The 17704-nt window shown below is 44.1% G+C and overlaps 1 protein-coding gene across 11 annotated transcripts in view; it reads right to left on the reverse strand.

The window, feature by feature from the left end:
* Nucleotides 1-2020: 2020 nt before the first annotated feature.
* The window catches only part of LOC120370141 (neuronal vesicle trafficking-associated protein 2-like), a 64157-nt gene continuing 48473 nt past the window's right edge, over nucleotides 2021-17704 (reverse strand). For all 11 annotated transcript variants that reach the window (XM_039484382.1, XM_039484380.1, XM_039484378.1 and 8 more), the window contains 2 exons: nucleotides 5542-5652; nucleotides 2021-3973 (listed from right to left, as the gene is read on the reverse strand). In XM_039484382.1, the coding sequence (XP_039340316.1) occupies nucleotides 3782-3973; nucleotides 5542-5652 (303 nt within the window). In that variant the 3' untranslated portion in view covers nucleotides 2021-3781. The remainder of the gene's footprint in view (nucleotides 3974-5541; nucleotides 5653-17704) is intronic.

The raw sequence follows: 17704 nt of genomic DNA on the forward strand, positions 1-17704 counted from the left end.
ATTAGGTTTATTGATAAGAGTAATTGCAGTGCTACTTTGGTAGCATCAGATATGCTGATAATATGGCCCCGGTAAATAACTGTGTGAGCGTAAATACAACAGTGGAGGTTACCATAATGAATTAAAGTAGACCTCCCTTTCATAGGAGGTCTTCCCCAGAACAAAGCACCCTTCTACAGAGACACTGGGAGTATGCTAGGAACTCTGGATTTCATGAAAGGCAGCAAGCAGTGTGGTGCTGAGACAAGAAGAGCCCATTGACCCCGGCTGAGCAAGATGCTCTAACCAGCCCCTGAAAATAAAAGAGTGGCAGCTTTTAAACATTTTGTTTAAAACACTAGAGGATAGGTGCTGCAATAGCAATCAAGTCTCTTCCCATTCCTGGGACTAAAATAAGTGGCTGAACTTAGAATTTATATTGCAGCTTGAACATAGACTGTGGTAATCGTGGCAATGGCAATGAGCTGAATGATTAAACTTTTAGCTGTAGTTGTCTTTTACTGTCCCCTGTGTCTCCCTTGAGCCCTTTTTTGTTCTGTTCCATAAACAATTTTGGTTCTTCCTTTATTAAATAAAAACTTTTTATTGCCACTGACTCGGTTTATCCAATTATACCTTCCACCCAAGAATACAAATAATTTGATTCCTGGGATTTTGATCAAAGTAAACAGTGGACTAAGGTATTACCATGAGAGATGCAATAGAAATACCAGTCATTACAATGTGACTCAGTTTGGAAGAGAGCACTATATCCTTTTTAATGCATTTCACAGGTTCTCTGTGGTGACCTATAATACTACTGATTCCTCTTCTACAGTGGCTCAATTTCACAACCGAGCTTTTCAAAAAGGGAAATCATCCAGAGGTTTTATTGGAACATTATAAAGCATTTCATGAGCCTGCAGAAACTAGCAACTTTAAAGACAGTGTCATTCCATTTCAAAGAGCTACTGGGTGAATTTAAGGAAATGTTTTTGCTAGAAACTAAGCCACAAAGCTTGGCTATAGATCCAAAGTTCAGGGGCGGCCAGATCCAGGCTCTTGATACAGCCCATCTCTAGTTTTTGTAATATGTGTATGTGTGGTTTCATGTACCATTCTCTTGTAACATTGCTCATTATTATTGAGCCCAGTACATACATAGACAACACTCTCACTGGTGTCCACGGAAGGGTGGTCAAAGTACACTACTGACAAAGTTTCCTTGAAAGATTCTACCAATCTGAGAAACATTCTCCGTACTTAAAATGGGGGTAATAGCTTTCAAACCTGTAGAGATTGTTGTACCCTATCCTCAGTTCCCTCCTTTCTGTGTTTGGGGCAGAAATTAGAGGGACAGGGTGAGCGGGATGGAGGTTGTTTATGCTTTTGTGCTCTCCTTCCCTGAACTTGAAGCAGTTGGCAGCATACCCAGCCCTGGTGTAAATTAGAGTAGCCACAGGGCTACTCTAAGGTACACTATACTTCCCAGGGCCCAGCAAAGAATAGCCATAGCACAGTGTACTCTGGCTACAACCCCTCCTTGCTCCCTCCCCTTCTATTCCCCATCTCCAGCCTATACTCCCTGACTTGCCCCCTACACTAGGATCAGGGATGGCATTGAACCTGTATGCCAGCTCCATGCAGGCTGCAGCAGTCCACTGTGATATTTCTGTCCTTTTATTTTGCCAGAGCAATGAAAAGGGGGGGGCCTTATGGAACTGAGAATCAGATGATCCAGTAGATGCACCCACACTAAAGCCAGAATGATTCAAGCCCCTCTTGTTTTGAAGGGTTTTTTCAGCTGAAAAACAAGCAAGCAAACAAATAAAAGTGTGTGAGTTTCCCCCCACCAGCAATAAATGCAAGTGAGTTCTGAACAACCTCTGAAGCTTCCAAACATTTCCATTTCCACCAATACAGAGTAGACGTCTCTGCCACCACCACACCCAGCAGCTCCGTGCACACAAACATTCCCACTGCTCCCTCTTCACAGCATGACAGCAGGACACAGACAAAAGAAACCCTTCGGGGCAGTTGAGACTCTCAGACACATCTAGCTTTATTTTTCCTGTCAGAAAAGTTCAAGAATTACACCAAAAAATACTTCAGTCTCCGCTACCTACTGACAAAACACACACCACAAAATTATAAATTTTTCAGTCGTTTGTCGGAGTTTTGATTTTTCTGTGGTGGGGTTTGTACATTTCAAGTGAGAAATGAATTTACAGGTGAAATATGGAGGGAGGGGGAGCCAGACGATGGGGTTTGGCACTACAGTTTTAGCTATACTATACCATTGCTTATCATGACTCCTGTCAGCTCAGTCCTGCCCCCATTTACACCAGGCTAGTCCCATTCAAACCCCTAGCAGCTGTGTGTGCATAATGAAGGACAAAACTCTGCCCAGTGGGTTTGGCTCCCAATTTCTAGCCTGCAACACCCACAAATCTGATCAGCAGTCTTGGTGAAATGCAAACCTTAAACTCCAAACCCAAACATCTGTCTTGTCCTACTCCTGGTGCTTATTCTTTTGAACTCAAGCTGACTACGATCACAAGTATTTTAACTGTCACACTGCGATGTTTTGGGTGGCAGCTCTGGAAAAGAAAATTCCTTTTGCTCAAGTCTTACAAAACAGACGTGCTTGCTCAGATCAGTTTACATGCTAGATACTGGGCTGTGTTTGAACACTGTACAGGGCTGGACTCGGCTTGGGGTTTGTTTTTACGTTCACGGGTTTATAAGTCAACTCATACTTTGAATTTTGATAGCACTGTCTATCATTAACTCTCCAAATATTTTACACACCAACAGACAAACCCTCACATTCCCCGCATAAGTAGTGTCCATGAAATAAGGACAAGGGGGAAATGAGGCACAGAGGGGGCTTGATCCTTTAAGGTGCTAACCCTCTCCTGCGAGGTGCTAAGCATCCTAGACTTACAATGAAGTTATTTGTTTCTTTGCTCTCCAAAGAAGTGCTCAGCATCTCAAAGGATCAGGCCCCATGTGACTTGTCCAAGATCACACAGGTAATCTGTGGGAGAACTGGCAATAGAGCCTGACTCCCGGTCCTGTGCTGAAGAGATTTAAACACAACAGCTTCCTTCTCCTGCTCTATGTCCAAAATACTTAATTCTGACAAACCCACTGAAGATCTCCAATACCATGACTATGTATTCCAAATCCCTAGATCTTTCTGTTTTTAATTCAGGCCTCAGACTGAACACAAATGCGTGTGTACTTCTCTGGCCACAAACTAATGCTGATACCGTATTTTGCGCAGCTCAGTTTGCCAGTAGAAGGACCCTGCTCTGGCAAGTTTAACTACCCAGTGACATGATTCGTAAAAGACTTCCCCCTACCCCTGCATGTCAAACAAGGTATTCAAATGTTCTTCCGTTACATACTGCTCTAGGGTCACACCTTTCTGCCAAAGATACAGTTTCTGGGAGATTCTCTTTGCTTGATTCCATCCTCTCTGGTTGTTTTCTGAATTTGCTTTTTTTGTTTTTTCATTTATTTTTCTAACAAATATTTAAGCAATGATTTTAAAAATATTTTTACATCGTAAAGTTACAGTCAACATCAAACATGCCTTTGTACAAGAGCTTGGCCCGGTTACAAATCAACGAGAACAATGCACGAAAAGAAATATCAATTAAGATGACTCCTGCACTTGAGTTTCATTTCTTCTTCTTGTGCTGTTAGCACTGCGCCCTCTCTGAGGCAGAGCGATACTTCATAGACACGGTGTTATTTCCCTACTCCCAACCCCTCCCGTCACCACTGAGTAGTTTTAATGGCCTTCTGTCTTGGCAGCCTTGGCTTCATGGTTTACCGATCCCGAAGAAAGCCAGGGTGATACAGACCGTGAGCTGGTTTGCTTAGCCATGCTGTAATGGCTTATGACAGTATAGAATCTGCCCCGGGAATTGGAATCCTGTGCTGAGTAATAGGCATCCAGGGAGGCTGGGATACATCTCTTATGCTGGAGAGAGGGAAAAAGCAGGACAAGTAAGTAGCAGTCACATTATTTAACATTTATTTTAAACTCCCAGTTCATTCTCATGTGGATGACAGACTCATCTCACTGGTTCATAGCAATTGGGCTACTTGTGCCAATGGAAACATATGTGCTCCTCCATTGACAAAAAGCTTGGGGGATGTCCAGAAACATTAGATAGCACGGGGCACTGAGACAGGGTCAACAGATGTCAAAACCTGCTGGAATTGGCAGCCCTGATTAAGACTGGTTTCATTCTGTGAAACAGAACCAGAATTACAGAATGGGGATCCTGCTGCTCTGGCATGGCACTGGAACGCACTAAGATCAGGCATCTGGCAGCGGTACTGGGAGAGGACGTTGGTTAGCTCTCAAAGTGTTGGATTGACAGCCCTGCAGACTGACGTTCTCTATTAATCCATAGAACAGATACAGGCCAGGCAGAAGCAATGTAAGCTGCTTATGTGCTACCCTGCTACCGTGCCTTATCTCTGACCTGCAGGAAGACCAGCCCTAGAGATGGGTGGCCAGTTCAGTCTCCATGGCCCTTTCTGTGCTTCTCCTCTGTGCTGAGGCTGCCAACTAGTCTCTACTGCTGTAATGTGGACCCTTGTCCACTAAGAACTGTACTGAGAAAACCAATTTGCTTTGTATAGGCCACAGAAGAGCCAACAAATGGTAAGAACCTTTGGTCCAACCTGCTCAGATTGATAGTGGTGACCTGGAGGTGAAGGGCCCCATTTATAATTAGCATGCCTCGTAGCCATCCAGTTCCCTCCACCCCCAATTCTAGTGTGATTAAAGACCAAAGCAGAACACTAAATCCAAAGTGCATGAACTCTGAGGAAATTCACATTCAGAATTCAAAAGTCATGACTCATCTCTCTGATTTTATGTACATTAAGAGAATAATTTACAACGAACAATATATCGAATAACTGAGCCTCTTTTCCTGTTCATAGAATATCCCCAAAGAATTAAGGCCTCTATGAATTTATTCGCTGTAAATAATGAGTCAATGACGTATTTTGCAAACTTTTTTAACTCTGTGGACTGAGCAAACAGTTCTCAATGACTGTCTAATATTCAAACTCTCTTGGTTAGCTGTGATTGGTCAAACAAGTTACATGGTTTTGTTTCTGTTGGCCTACTGGACGAGGTGCAAAAGCATGCCTCTCAAATACTTGCACATGCAAATTTCAAAATCAGTATCAGTGGACACTCGTGCATGCAGCATTGAAATTTGCCTTGCATGAACATTTATGCCAGAAAAACTTGATCACTTAAATGTTTGTGGGAAGCAAACCCAAAATTCAGCTGCAGTGCATTCATTCCAAAACATGAGGGATTATTTAGGGACATTTGTTTGTGGCATTCACAGAGATCTAATCCTGACGATTACAATATAAAACGATGGAAGCAGATGGAAGTTCACATTTTCCAAAACATTGACCACTTTTCAACATATTCTTGTAAATGCTCTGTTAGACTCTGACCATGTAGTCAATTGAACTGTCAGAGATGATAGAATCTATTTGGCTGGAATCTCTTACCTTATAAACAAATCCATCTGGGCAACTGTGATCATAAGTAAAGGCTTTGTATACCACAAGAAAGACTATGCAGGCAAGGAACGCAAGAGCCAGACTTATGAGAATAGTGACCTACAAAAGAGGGATAATATTACTCTACATATGTTAAAATGGCATATGAGCAATCTCACAATTAAATGACATATATTAACAAGCATTCTAGTGGCCTGCAGTCTTCACTCCCGTGCTGTAGTAATTGAATGAGTGCTACATCCAATATCCCTAAATTTTGTCATGCTTCCCCCCTCGACCCAAGACCTTTGATGTTGCATTTTCCATGTTTAATCTCTTACACATTTCTAGATATTCACTAGGAGATTTAATGCTCTAAAAGGCTTTGTGTTCTCACACTCTGATCTTGGCATCAATAGAAAGTATCTGCATACAGGCCCGCTGGTGTCAATCAGAGGTCACAAACTGGGGGAGTAGTCATTGTCTAACCAGCTGTAGCCAAGGGTGCCTCCTGGCCCTGGTAAGATCCTATTTTTTCCATTTACCAAAGGCAGGTGAGTGGGTAACAAGAATAAAGTCTCCGTGACACACTTTACTTCTGTGCCTTCTTTACATTCAGCTTGATGTTACATGGTTAAATTCTGCCTAGGTTTCCTGGTGGGAGGGGAAGGGGTGTCTTCCCCTACCATACACAGCTGCAGAATGGTGACCCAGCCCTTTGTTTTAAGAGCCAGGCAAAGGACCAGCTAACACGTCCTGTACAGTGATGATCACAGGCAGTGTGCTCAGGCAGATTGAGGGTCTGGTGATGATCAGGCCAATGCTTCTCTTCCCCTTGTGTGGCTGCTGGCTCCTGGCTAGGTCACTGATAATAGCACACACAATGCTCCTTTTTGGACCCAACTCAGTGTTCTGTCCCCCCATGCCTGAGTGTGCTACCCCACCTGAGCCATTCTGCTTGACTGGTGCAATTCCATTTTCTCCAAACCACCCAGTTTCTCTTGAAATGGAGTTACCAGCTTCATTCTGAGGACCTGATCCTGCTGTCTTAAATCAGGCAAATCTCCCACTGAGACCTGGATTGGGCCCTGAAATGCTCCCCGATCTTCTGACGAATCTGATGTGTTTCAAGTTTGTAATGAAACCCAAAATGAGGGTTAATTCTCGTGGTTTCAGGTTTCACTGTGAACATCCAGCTCAGCAATAGCACTAATCCCCCAAAGGTTTTGCTTATCCTAGCAGGTGTTCAGCAGGTGGGCAGCAGAAAGCAAAACGAGGCTTCAGCCCTGCAATCTGCCTTTGTGCTGCCAATACTATGACTACCAGTTCTGTCAAGGCTGTTGCATCATGCTGACTGGATTGGCATTAAAAAATAACCATCCCTGGGGCTCAGATGTAGCCCATTGCACTACTATGGAGAGCAGAGGTCACATTCTTGCTCTGTGGGATGACAGGGGTGAGGAGTGCAATGAAGTTAAAGCTTAAAACCCCTGGCAGGCAGAGCGTTTATGGCCACTTCCCCCACCCGCTTGGCTGGCTGGAAAGGGCAGGAGCAGCTTCTCAAATGGGGCCTAATGCTTGTCCAAGGTTGCAGGGTGGCTGCCTGCACTGGTGAGGGATTGTAAGGCTCTTGCTGCAGGAACCGATTCTGTGTTCTGTGAAGCAAGTGTGGGACCCTAGGGCAAGGAAATGGCTGAAACAAAGGGTTAAGGCAGTAATTAGCTTTGTTCTGCCCTCCTGCTTACTACTGTGGCAAAGGGAGACACAGAGACATAGTCAGATCTCTCTCTTTCAATGATGCAAGTTGTAGACTTTATTATTATTTGGATCATAGGGCCCCCACTAATTATACATACCCATAGTATCTACTCCTAGAAGCTGCTCCCTTAACCTATTCACAGTAGCCTGGTGATGTTAAGAAAAGAGAAAAAACAGAACTATAGCAAAGCAGACAGAATTGTCAGGAAAGGTAACTAGTCTATGCAATAAAGCACAGACTTGTGCAATTCAGAATCTATAGTAGCACCATCCAGTTCAATTAAAAAAAAAAGGTGACTCTTGGATCACACTGTATTCTGCTTTAATTCTCTAGCAGTTCTAAGGGTCAGTATGATAGGAATCCATACCTGGGCTCAGACAGGCTGTTGGAATTGCTTGCAAATCAGGAACAGATCTGGCCTGGTAAATACTCCAGAAAGATGTGCCACATGGTGAGGTATATTCCCAAGCACACAGTGTCTGGTCCATTACTTATACTACATGCTGCTACAGTAAACCTGGCAATGCTACCTACGATGGCCAAGACATACAAAGCTACATTTTCAATGGATGTTGTAAGAATGTTGAATGGAAAGAGTACAGCTAATGTCACATGTCCCCTGCGGAATCTAACTCCAGAAGGTCCACTCCAAATCAAAGGGGAGAGAGGGGAGGGAAAGGATACTCTCATCTGCAGTGATTAATTAGCTCTTTGTAAATTAGAGAGTTTTAGAATGAAATGTAGAGAGATAATGAGGGCAGGCGAGATAGAGGCTAGAGTGACTGTTTGGTGACTCAAACACAAGGATTGCAGTGAATTCTGCAACTTTCTCTGGCATCCTAATCTAGTTTAAGCCATAGCCCCCTCCAGAATGAACCTTTCAAACTAAGCTTCCCCTTGAGGCCTGATGTGCTGAAAAGAGGGTCACGTAAGCACAAGGTGTCTGCGGGGGTGAGATTCAGATACTTATTGCCAGCCCTAATCAAATATAACTTGTAGGGAATTCAGTACTGCACCGGGGGTGGTTGGTAGAAACGCAGCACATTCGCATGAAAAATACTACCCACAGCTATGAAGATGTTGGCTCTTTTTACTATATGATGAATTGGATTTGCAGGTGAATTTCAATGGGTATTTATTTGATATTTATATTCTGGTAGCCCAGAGGTTCTCTGCCTGGAGGAAACAGCCACCCTGCCCTTTTCATATTGCTAAAAAGGAGGGGCTCTGGGGTACATCCCAGCTAGAAGGAGGTGGGTGGAAAAGGAAGACGCAGCATAGAAAAGGTTGACATCATAGTAGCCAATCAGGATAAGGGCCCCATGGTGCTAGGTGCTGTGCAAACACAGAGGCAGGCATGGTCTCTGCCCCAAAGTTTACTATCTAATCTGTTTAACTGGCTTTTTCAATTGCCTGTCAGATTCTGCAGATGCAATGTAAAAGTATTACCAGTACTTTGAAATAAAAACACATCCAAATAAATACTCAGGAGATATGTATCCTGAGAAAAACTCTCATCCACTAAAGATCTGCAACCAGTGATGAGATGCCATAATGTTAATAACCGGTTCTCTACCGGGTCTTCAGCGGTGGGTCCTTCACTCGCTCCGGGTTTTTGGCGGCACTTGGGAGCAAGTGAACAACCCACCGCCGCAGTGCCGCCAACAACCCTGTAGGGAAGTGGTTATTAAGCACCACCCAGTGAGTACAAGCCCGAGACCCCCCACACCCTAACTGCCCCCCAGGGCTCCACCCCCTACCCAACTCGCCCTTCTCCCGCAGGCGGGAGGTCTGCCGAAGCCGCGGGACCAGCGGACCCTCTGCAGACAAGCCGCCAAAGGCAGCCTGCGGGAGGTCCGCCGAAGCCGCGGGACCAGCGGACCCTCCGCAGACAAGCCGCCAAAGGCAGCCTGCGGGAGGTCCGCCGAAGCCGCGGGACCAGCGGACCCTCCGCAGACAAGCCGCCAAAGGCAGCCTGCGGGAGGTCCACCGAAGCCACGGGACCAGCAGATCCTCCGCAGGCAAGATGCCGAAGGCAGCCTGCCTGCCACCCTCGCGGCGACCGGCAGAGCGCCCCCAGTGGCTTGCCGCCCCAAGCACACGCTTGGCGTGCTGGTGCCTGGAGCCGCCCCTGTCCACCACCACCCCGACAGACCCCTGGAACTCCCATGCCTACCCAACCCCCCCCGTTCTCTGTCCCCTGGCTGCCCCCACAGCACCTCCGCCCCCTCCAGCCGCTTCCAGCCCCTTATCCAACCCCTCCTCCCAGCCCCGGCCCGGCCCCCTTACCATGCTGCTCAGGGCAGCGTGTATCAATGCCACGCGGCCCGCTGGAGCTCACAGCCCCACCCCCTTACCCATGCCGCTCAAAGCGGCAGGAGCCGCCGAGCTGCCCAGGAGCGGTCCAGAGCGCTGGCGCCAGGCTCTGCAAGAGGGGGGAAGGTAAGGGAGGGGCCGGGGGAGCCTCCCCAGCCGGGAGCTCAGGCAGGACGGACAGGATGGTCCCATGGGCCGGAGTTTGCCCAACCCTTTAACAACTGGTTCTAAACCGGCTTCTAAATGTAACAACCGGTTTGCACGAACCGGCTCCAGCTCACCACTGTCTGCAACCCACCACTTTCCCTTCACTCACCACTCCAGCAAGAGGCTTGGGAAAACATTATTCTTACAGCACATCCTGAAAAATCACCAAATCCCAGCGCTGGCAAGCCACGGCAGAAAAACAGCTCCTGCCACCAGCCCCATCTCATTTGATACAGGAAATTATTCACTCGTGCACTTCTGATGATCACAACTGCCAGTGTGTTGAGAGTGAGTAGTTTGATAATGATGGTGACTGAGCTCCCTTGCAAGTTGGCAAGATGGCACTACGGCAAGACGTATATGTTGCTATGCTAATATGAGTGTTTGGAGGGCAGCCCTTGATGCTGGTTAGAAGTCCTGAGAATGAAGTGTTGAACTATATGGTGCTGTTGCTCTGCACTATTTACAGTATATAGCACAGGAATCTTGCCAGGCCTGTTACTCTGGGTTGATTGGAGGGGACTGATGGGGGATCAGAGTAAGTGTAAGAGCAAAGAAGGACACGAAGTTACACTGAATATGTGCATCAATACACCTAAGACAACCATACGTGTCAAAAAACCAACCTGCTGTTTCTACATAGCAAGAGGTTACTCATCCTCTGACCTATTTTTCAGTTCCCACAACCTCCCCCCACCAGGGATATAGTATCATTCATTGGACTTTCACTACATCAAAGCCCATTCAGTCTCTGCCTCCCATGTCTACAACACAATGCCCTGCTTTTACAGGGCAGACCAACCCGGCTCTCTCAAGCCCAGTCCTAGCATCTGGGCTAATTTGCCGCTTGAGAAGAGAATGGGACTGGGGGGATAGTCCCAAAACTGTGAGATCATCATCTCCCAAGTCTAGAGACTAACACTGGAAACTGGCCATGAGGATGGCAGAGGCAAAGTCCCTCTCTAACCTTCTAAGCCAGCTAAGGTGGTAAAATTACTTGTTTTTCTTAAGGGTGAAAGACCAATCTCAGTATCTGAGCTCTTTGGGGCCACAGGAATGTCCCTTCCGCTGCTAAGTCCCATGTGAATATACATGCTATATGAGAAATCATTAATAATCTGACGTTACCAGTCCCTTTCCTCTCTGCCAATTGAGCCTCTCATGACAATAGGCTCTCCTTAGACATGTTCTATTGTGGCAGCAAAATGCTAACACCCAATTCATAACCTCCTAGAACCAGGCAGTTGTATTAGAATTTCTCTCTCTCCCTTGTGTAAATGAGCCCACTTTCCTCTCTGCTGCAGTTTCATGCACTTGCAAAATTACAGTGTGACACAATATTATACATGATGATACATAATGTAAAATTGATCTGGGATGAAATGTCACATAAGGTTTTAAAACCTAGAGGAAAAAGAGAAGAAAAAATCCGCCCACAAATATATTGCCAAGCCTGAGCTAAGATCCAGCTCCCTAGTTATTCCAGAAAATACAAAGTTTCATTAACATTCAAATACCAAAGACTCACATCGCTGCAATATAATAAACCTCCACATTTTAAAAAAAATGAATACCATGAACCTCAGCCGTCTCAAAGCAATATAAACACTCACTTAGGGGAAATAAAAGGTACTCAGCTGACAAAACTTACAAGCACCACAGGCATGAATCTGTCGTGTGTGGCAGCAGGATTGGGCTAATGGGAGAAGTTTTTGACCAGCGGTGAAACAGTCTACACCATTATGGTCACTGCTTTTACCAAATTATGATACATCTTGTGCAACGTATGCCCGGTGAGGTCTCATTGGAAAAGTCATAATCTAGTGACCATTACTGTCCTGTTGAAATGTATCATCAGTGTCAATGCAGTTATGAGATTTTGCTACATGTTTGTTACTGAAATGCTGTGAGGCTGGGAAACACTCACAGACTAGCCACTCAGAGAGGACAAAAAAACTGTAAACACAGAGGCCTTATGTACCAAACCCCATGTAGCCCAAAGGTGCAAGCAAAAATTTGCGATTCATAACGAAGGATGGTCAGCAACTCACGTATACCATGAGGGCTGCCTAACCCCACGACACAGCAGGGATTTTTCCAGCACCTGGAGAAAAGTAAATGAGGGACAGTGACATCACCATGGGGCCTCTCTCTCCTCCCCCATCTCGACACAAGATCATTTGGAAGACAAAGAAAAGTCTCGAATTGCGGGGGTGGGGGGACTAGAAGACTTTCTAATTAGTATGAACTGTGAACTGAAAACTGCCTGCAATGTCCAGTAGGGTGAGAAAAACTGTTTGATTCAAATCTTGTTTAGCCTAATAACGTTTAGGATTTAGAATGAGTGTTTACTTTTTATTTCTTATGTTACCAACTCTAACCTTTATGCATCCCACTTATAATCACTTAAAATCTATCTTTCACTAGTTAATAAACTTATTTTGATGTTTAATCTCAACCAGTTTGTCTAAAGTGCTTGTGGAGTATGCTCAGGTTACAGAGGCTGGCGCATGTCTGCTACCCTTTGAGTGGTGAACTAATTAATGAGCTTGCATTGATCAAGAAGCAGTGTAAGATGTACATTTTTGGGATGCAAGGCTGGGGGAATTTCTGGGGGTCTCCCTGTATTCAGTTCATGAGTGGCTTGGGAGAGTATTCGTGTAACTTTGGGTATGCCTTCACATGCTAATGGCTGTGTGAGAACAAAGCCTGAAGAGGCTTCTTGTCACTAGCAAAGCAGTGTGAGAGGTACTCTGAGTCAGAGAATTAAGAGGGCACAGTAATTCCACAGTCCAGGTTGTACCCCGGGGCATGTCACACACCTCACATGTGTATCCGAAAAATCTGTTGGAAAAGGGGTCCTTGCCAGAAGATCACTCTACTGGAATAGAAGTAGGAGAAAACACATGCACACATATGTGCATGCGTGTGTGCACACACACGCACGCACACAAAGAATTCCCTTGGAAACTAAGGGCCTGATCCAAAGCCACTGAAATCAATGAAAGGATTCCCATCAATGTCAATAGGCTTTGGATCAATGTCTAAATTCACTTTCTCCCTCCTCCCTTTCCAAATACAAAACAAACGCTTCATTTTCCCAAGATCCCATGTAAAAGCTAAAGGATGCCAATCCTCCAAGTACAAACAAGCCAGTCTAGATTTTCATTGGGTTTACTGCAGTGAGATGATAGCTAATTGTGGTGGTGTTTCTGGTAACCTGGCTCTCATACCATGAGTCTGAGCATCCTTTGTACTGTGTCTGGTCTCCATGGCTTGCTGCCCATGATTTTTCACCAAAAATTCCCTTTGTCCCTCTTTAGTCACGGTGAAAAGCCTTATTTAAAAGCAAAACCCAGAATAATACTGGATTTAAACAGCAGGGCATTCTGTTAATAACCAGTTACATTTCAAGATGTCTTACATTTTTATTCCTTGCCTTTTCCTCAGTGGCTTCTTCCATCTTTTGGCCTGAGGTGCTAAGCTCCTGCAGCCCCAGCTGAGGTCAACAGGAGCTGAGTGTGCTCAGCATCTCTGAAAATCGGGCTACTTATCTTTTGCTTTTGAATAGGCGCAGGGGTTTGTGAGTCATCCTGGCATCTTATATAGGCCCTGATTCTGCAATGGTCTCTTGCGGACTGGCCCCTGGGCTGGTGCAGAACCCCACGGAAGGCAATGGGGCTCCAGCTGGGCACAGCTGTTCACCTGCATGGAGTTCAGTACATGATCAGGGTCTTAGAGACTTAGGAAATTTGAGCTCACTGGAAATACCAAGTATGGGCCAAACCCTGCTCGCCTTACTCCAGTCAGTAACTTCATGGAACCTAGTAGGATTACTAGCATGTAGAGCTGTGCAGATATTCACAACGAAGAATTTGTTCAGACAATTTAGTTTTCTCTCTGTATGGATTTCCCTCAAATGCACGTGCTGTTTGAATGGATCCAGCAAATATTTGTTGAATGTTGTTTTTACTCTATGGATTGGACACAGACTGTTCACTACTACCATTTCACATCCAAGCTGTGTTGGAGTTACAGATTTTTCACACAAGTCATGTAACAAAGATTGTGTTTCCGAATGGATGACTGTAACTCTTATAGAGACAAGGTGGGGAAGGTAGAATATCTGTTATTGGACCAACTTCTGTTGGTGAGAGAGGCAAGCTTTCGAACTTACACAGAGCTCCTCTTGTAACCTGAAGAAGAGCTCTATGTACGCTCGAAAGCTTCTCTCTTTCACCAACAGAAGTTGATCCAATAAACCTTGTCTCTCTAATATCCTGGGACCAACACAGCTACAACACCACTTCATGCAGCTCTTATAGTCAGGTTTCAAATGCACTTTCTTTAATATTTTTTTTAATCAGCATGAGTAGAGATATAAAATAACTAATGGTCCAGTGACATGGAAAGGCTACATTTTTTAAACAACTAAAGGAAATTCTTTTTACCCAACATGTAAATACTTACAGAACTCACACCACAAGATATCACTGGTGTATGCTTAATAAGATTTCAAAAAAGATTAGACATTGATATGGATAATATCCACAATGGCATAAACTAGGATCAATAAAATATAATGGGTAAAATAACATGTTTTAGGGCATAAACCAGTAATTAACTGTATTCAGGTTGTTATATAATTGTCCATTATGGAGCTTCTTCCACCTTCCTCAGAAGCATCTGGCACTGGCCACCAAAAGAATATTCTGGTTTAAATGGACACTGGTTTGATCTGTACGGCAAATCCTATGCTCCTCTAGTAAAACATGATCACATAGCTTAAATGTGGTTGAAGCAAATTCACTGTTAAATCTGAATAAAAATGTGCAGAAAAATGTATTCACTCGTCTCCACTCATGTGAGGAAGGTATGGCCTTTATTAACACCTGTTCTGCCATTTGATATACCTACCAAGAGAGCTTTTTTCTAAACCTTGCAAACAGATACCCTTCTCCCTACACCTTTCCAGATGTTCAGAATCTTGTGTTTACAAAAGTCCAGAGATTAGTCAGATTAGGAAGGAACAATGGCCATTAACAGAAGTTGCCACCTATAGAATTAATCAGCCTTTGAAGCATCACAGATAAATGAGTTAACACCAGCATAGTGCATAGAGCTTTGTGTTGCTATGCAGGAATTTAGTTCCTGGAGAAAGATCAACATTCCTCCATGGAAGAGTTGCTGGGAGGGGGATAAGTAGGAAGGAAAATTCTGCATGTTTTTTCCTGGTACTGGTAGCCACGGTGGGAACGATTTGGGAACAGTGGGTTTTGGAGGCCACACACCTCTTGCGATCCCTTACAGAATAGTTCCTAGTATTACTAGTCTGTACCCTGCTCTGAATCTCTCTCTTCACATCCACTTTTCCAGGGAATGAGGCCACCACAGAAGCAGAGCGTTCAACTCTTCAAGACACCGAGTATATGACATTACTCAGCAGTGGGCAATTAATGTGACATTTCACATGAAATCCCAGCAGTGAAAAGCTAATGTTTTTTTGAGAGTCTCCCTTTATGCAAGAACAAAGAATCTATATAGGGGAACTTTCAGCACTTAGATCTGCAGGATTTCTGCCAAGGTAATTTTAAGAGAAGGGGCATAATGCCAATAAAAAACAAGTCTCTTCCCATATGAGAGTTTTGGACAAATTAATGCCATTCCATTTGGAAACCTATGAAGTCAATTGACAACCTCATTCACTGCACAAACACACACAAAAAATTGTTAATCAATTGTTACCAATCCCCAGAGCTTCTGCTAGTCAGTAGGAAGTTTTTGGCTATGAAGACATCTCACTATAAACTCAGGATGATTTCATTAGAAGGATTTACAGTCGACGCTGAAAAATTTTAGGAGTGTAATTTTTTCCCTTCATCCCATAACTTCTCCAAGCTGATAATTAGATTTTAATACAATATGTAGTCCAATCACGTACCCCATGGCCAGCATCATGCTCTTGGTCACATGATCTGAGTGGCTCTGTAAGCAAAAACAGATCTGGCTGCATTTATCAGTGTTTTAAAAAAGCTGCATTTTACTCCTGCTTTATATTAAGTCTCTGGGAAGGAAAGGAAGAAAGGATCAGACTAAAAAGATAAATAAGAAGGGGCACAATTGATTCTTCCTATTTGCTTGGGTGCTGTTTAGGAATATACAGTTCAGTATACAGAATCAGCCTCTGGTCCAGCTATCTGGTTCCAGCTCGTTCAAATAAGGGAAAAATCCCCCAAAATGAATCTAACCAATTTTCAGTGCAAGGGGGAAAATAGCCCTATGGCAGTCAACTTATGTCATGAAACGTAAGATTTTATTATCTTTACCGTCTCTTTGGCTTCTGTGAGCAGAGAGGATGGGAAAATGTGCCATGCTTATGCCATCATTCTTCCACATCCCTTGAGATCCTGTGGAAGCCCCTCAGCAAATGCTCCACAGAAATCAGGTTCCATAGGTCCTATGGGGTGGGGCCAACGAAAGAGGAGGAGACTATGTCCATGACATTATCCCCTAAAATAGCAAGTATATCTACTTGAAGCAACATCAATCATCTCTGTACCAATTTTCCATCTCAGTCAAGTCCCCTCTGACTCCTTTCCTGGCTCTATCACTCTGGTTTCCACAATCTCTAATGCTGCCATACCTCTATTTTGTAATTTAAGAAAGAAGCACCCATCTACTGAGATATGTGTTCCCACCAATAACTGCCCGTGCCCTGTGCCTTGTAATACTGTGAGCACAGCCCGGGTTTTGGAACAAGAACGCCATGATTCCAAGCAATTTGTCAAATAATTAAATTATGTACACAATAACTAGCTGGCTCAATTACATTAGCTAGTCTCCATCATGTAACATAATTTCTAGTGCCTGTTTAGGCACTAATAGCCTCAGATCTCTTTAGATATGCATGGTGCCAGCTGCAGTCTGTATGACATATTTCTGTGCCAAGTCAAAGGCCCTGAACGGAAAATATGTTGCTCAGTTTGCAAGCCCCTGTTTCTTATGGAAGTTCTAAAATGCCATTTTCTATGGAAAGGCTTGAAATGTTGAACGCTAATTAATTTCCACTTTAATTACAAGATTTTGCATTGAGTGCCTTAGAAAGTTCCTCCTCTGTTACCCAAAAGAAATAGCTTACTGCAGGTACATCAGACAGGAAATAACTGATATTTTTCCTTCCAACAAAAATGAGTCCTTTCTGCCATCTTATCAACCCAGCAATGGCACCAAGATGCTGCAAATCCCACTGATGTGCAGAAGCTTATCAGTCACTGTTAGATGGTTTCAATCTTGGCCTTCCATATGGCTGAAGCACACAGTAACATATCCTACGCCATGTGTCAAGTGCCAGTGCTGATTTGCTAAGATACATGGTGACATGTGCAGAGGACAGGATGATTTCAATGCAAGTGACACAAGTACAGCCAAGGTCAGATTCAGGGTGCTTAAAGATCAAACAGTGAAGTTCTCCTCTTAAATTTAACTCCGTTTTCCAGTCACACATGCTGGTTGCTCAGGAATGCCAACTGTAATGATTTTATTTTCTAATCTAAATTCCCAGTTAACACATGGCATACAGTTTTTATAAATGAACCTTCAGAAAAAGGTGCTGAGCAAGAGTGGAAATGACTTTTTTCTAAATCACTAATATGAGTAGGTTTCAGAGTAGCAGCCGTGTTAGTCTGTATCCGCAAAAAAAAAAAAAAAGGAGTACTTGTGGCACCTTAAAGACTAACAAATTTATTTAAGCATGAGCTTTCGTGAGCTACAGCATCCGAAGAAGTGAGCTGTAGCTCACGAAAGCTCATGCTTAAATAAATTTGTTAGTCTTTAAGGTGCCACAAGTACTCCTGTTTTTTTTTTTAATATGAGTAGGTTATTCAATTAATG

Source organism: Mauremys reevesii, linkage group 8 (genome assembly GCF_016161935.1).
Source record: "Mauremys reevesii isolate NIE-2019 linkage group 8, ASM1616193v1, whole genome shotgun sequence".
Taxonomy (NCBI): domain Eukaryota; kingdom Metazoa; phylum Chordata; order Testudines; family Geoemydidae; genus Mauremys; species Mauremys reevesii.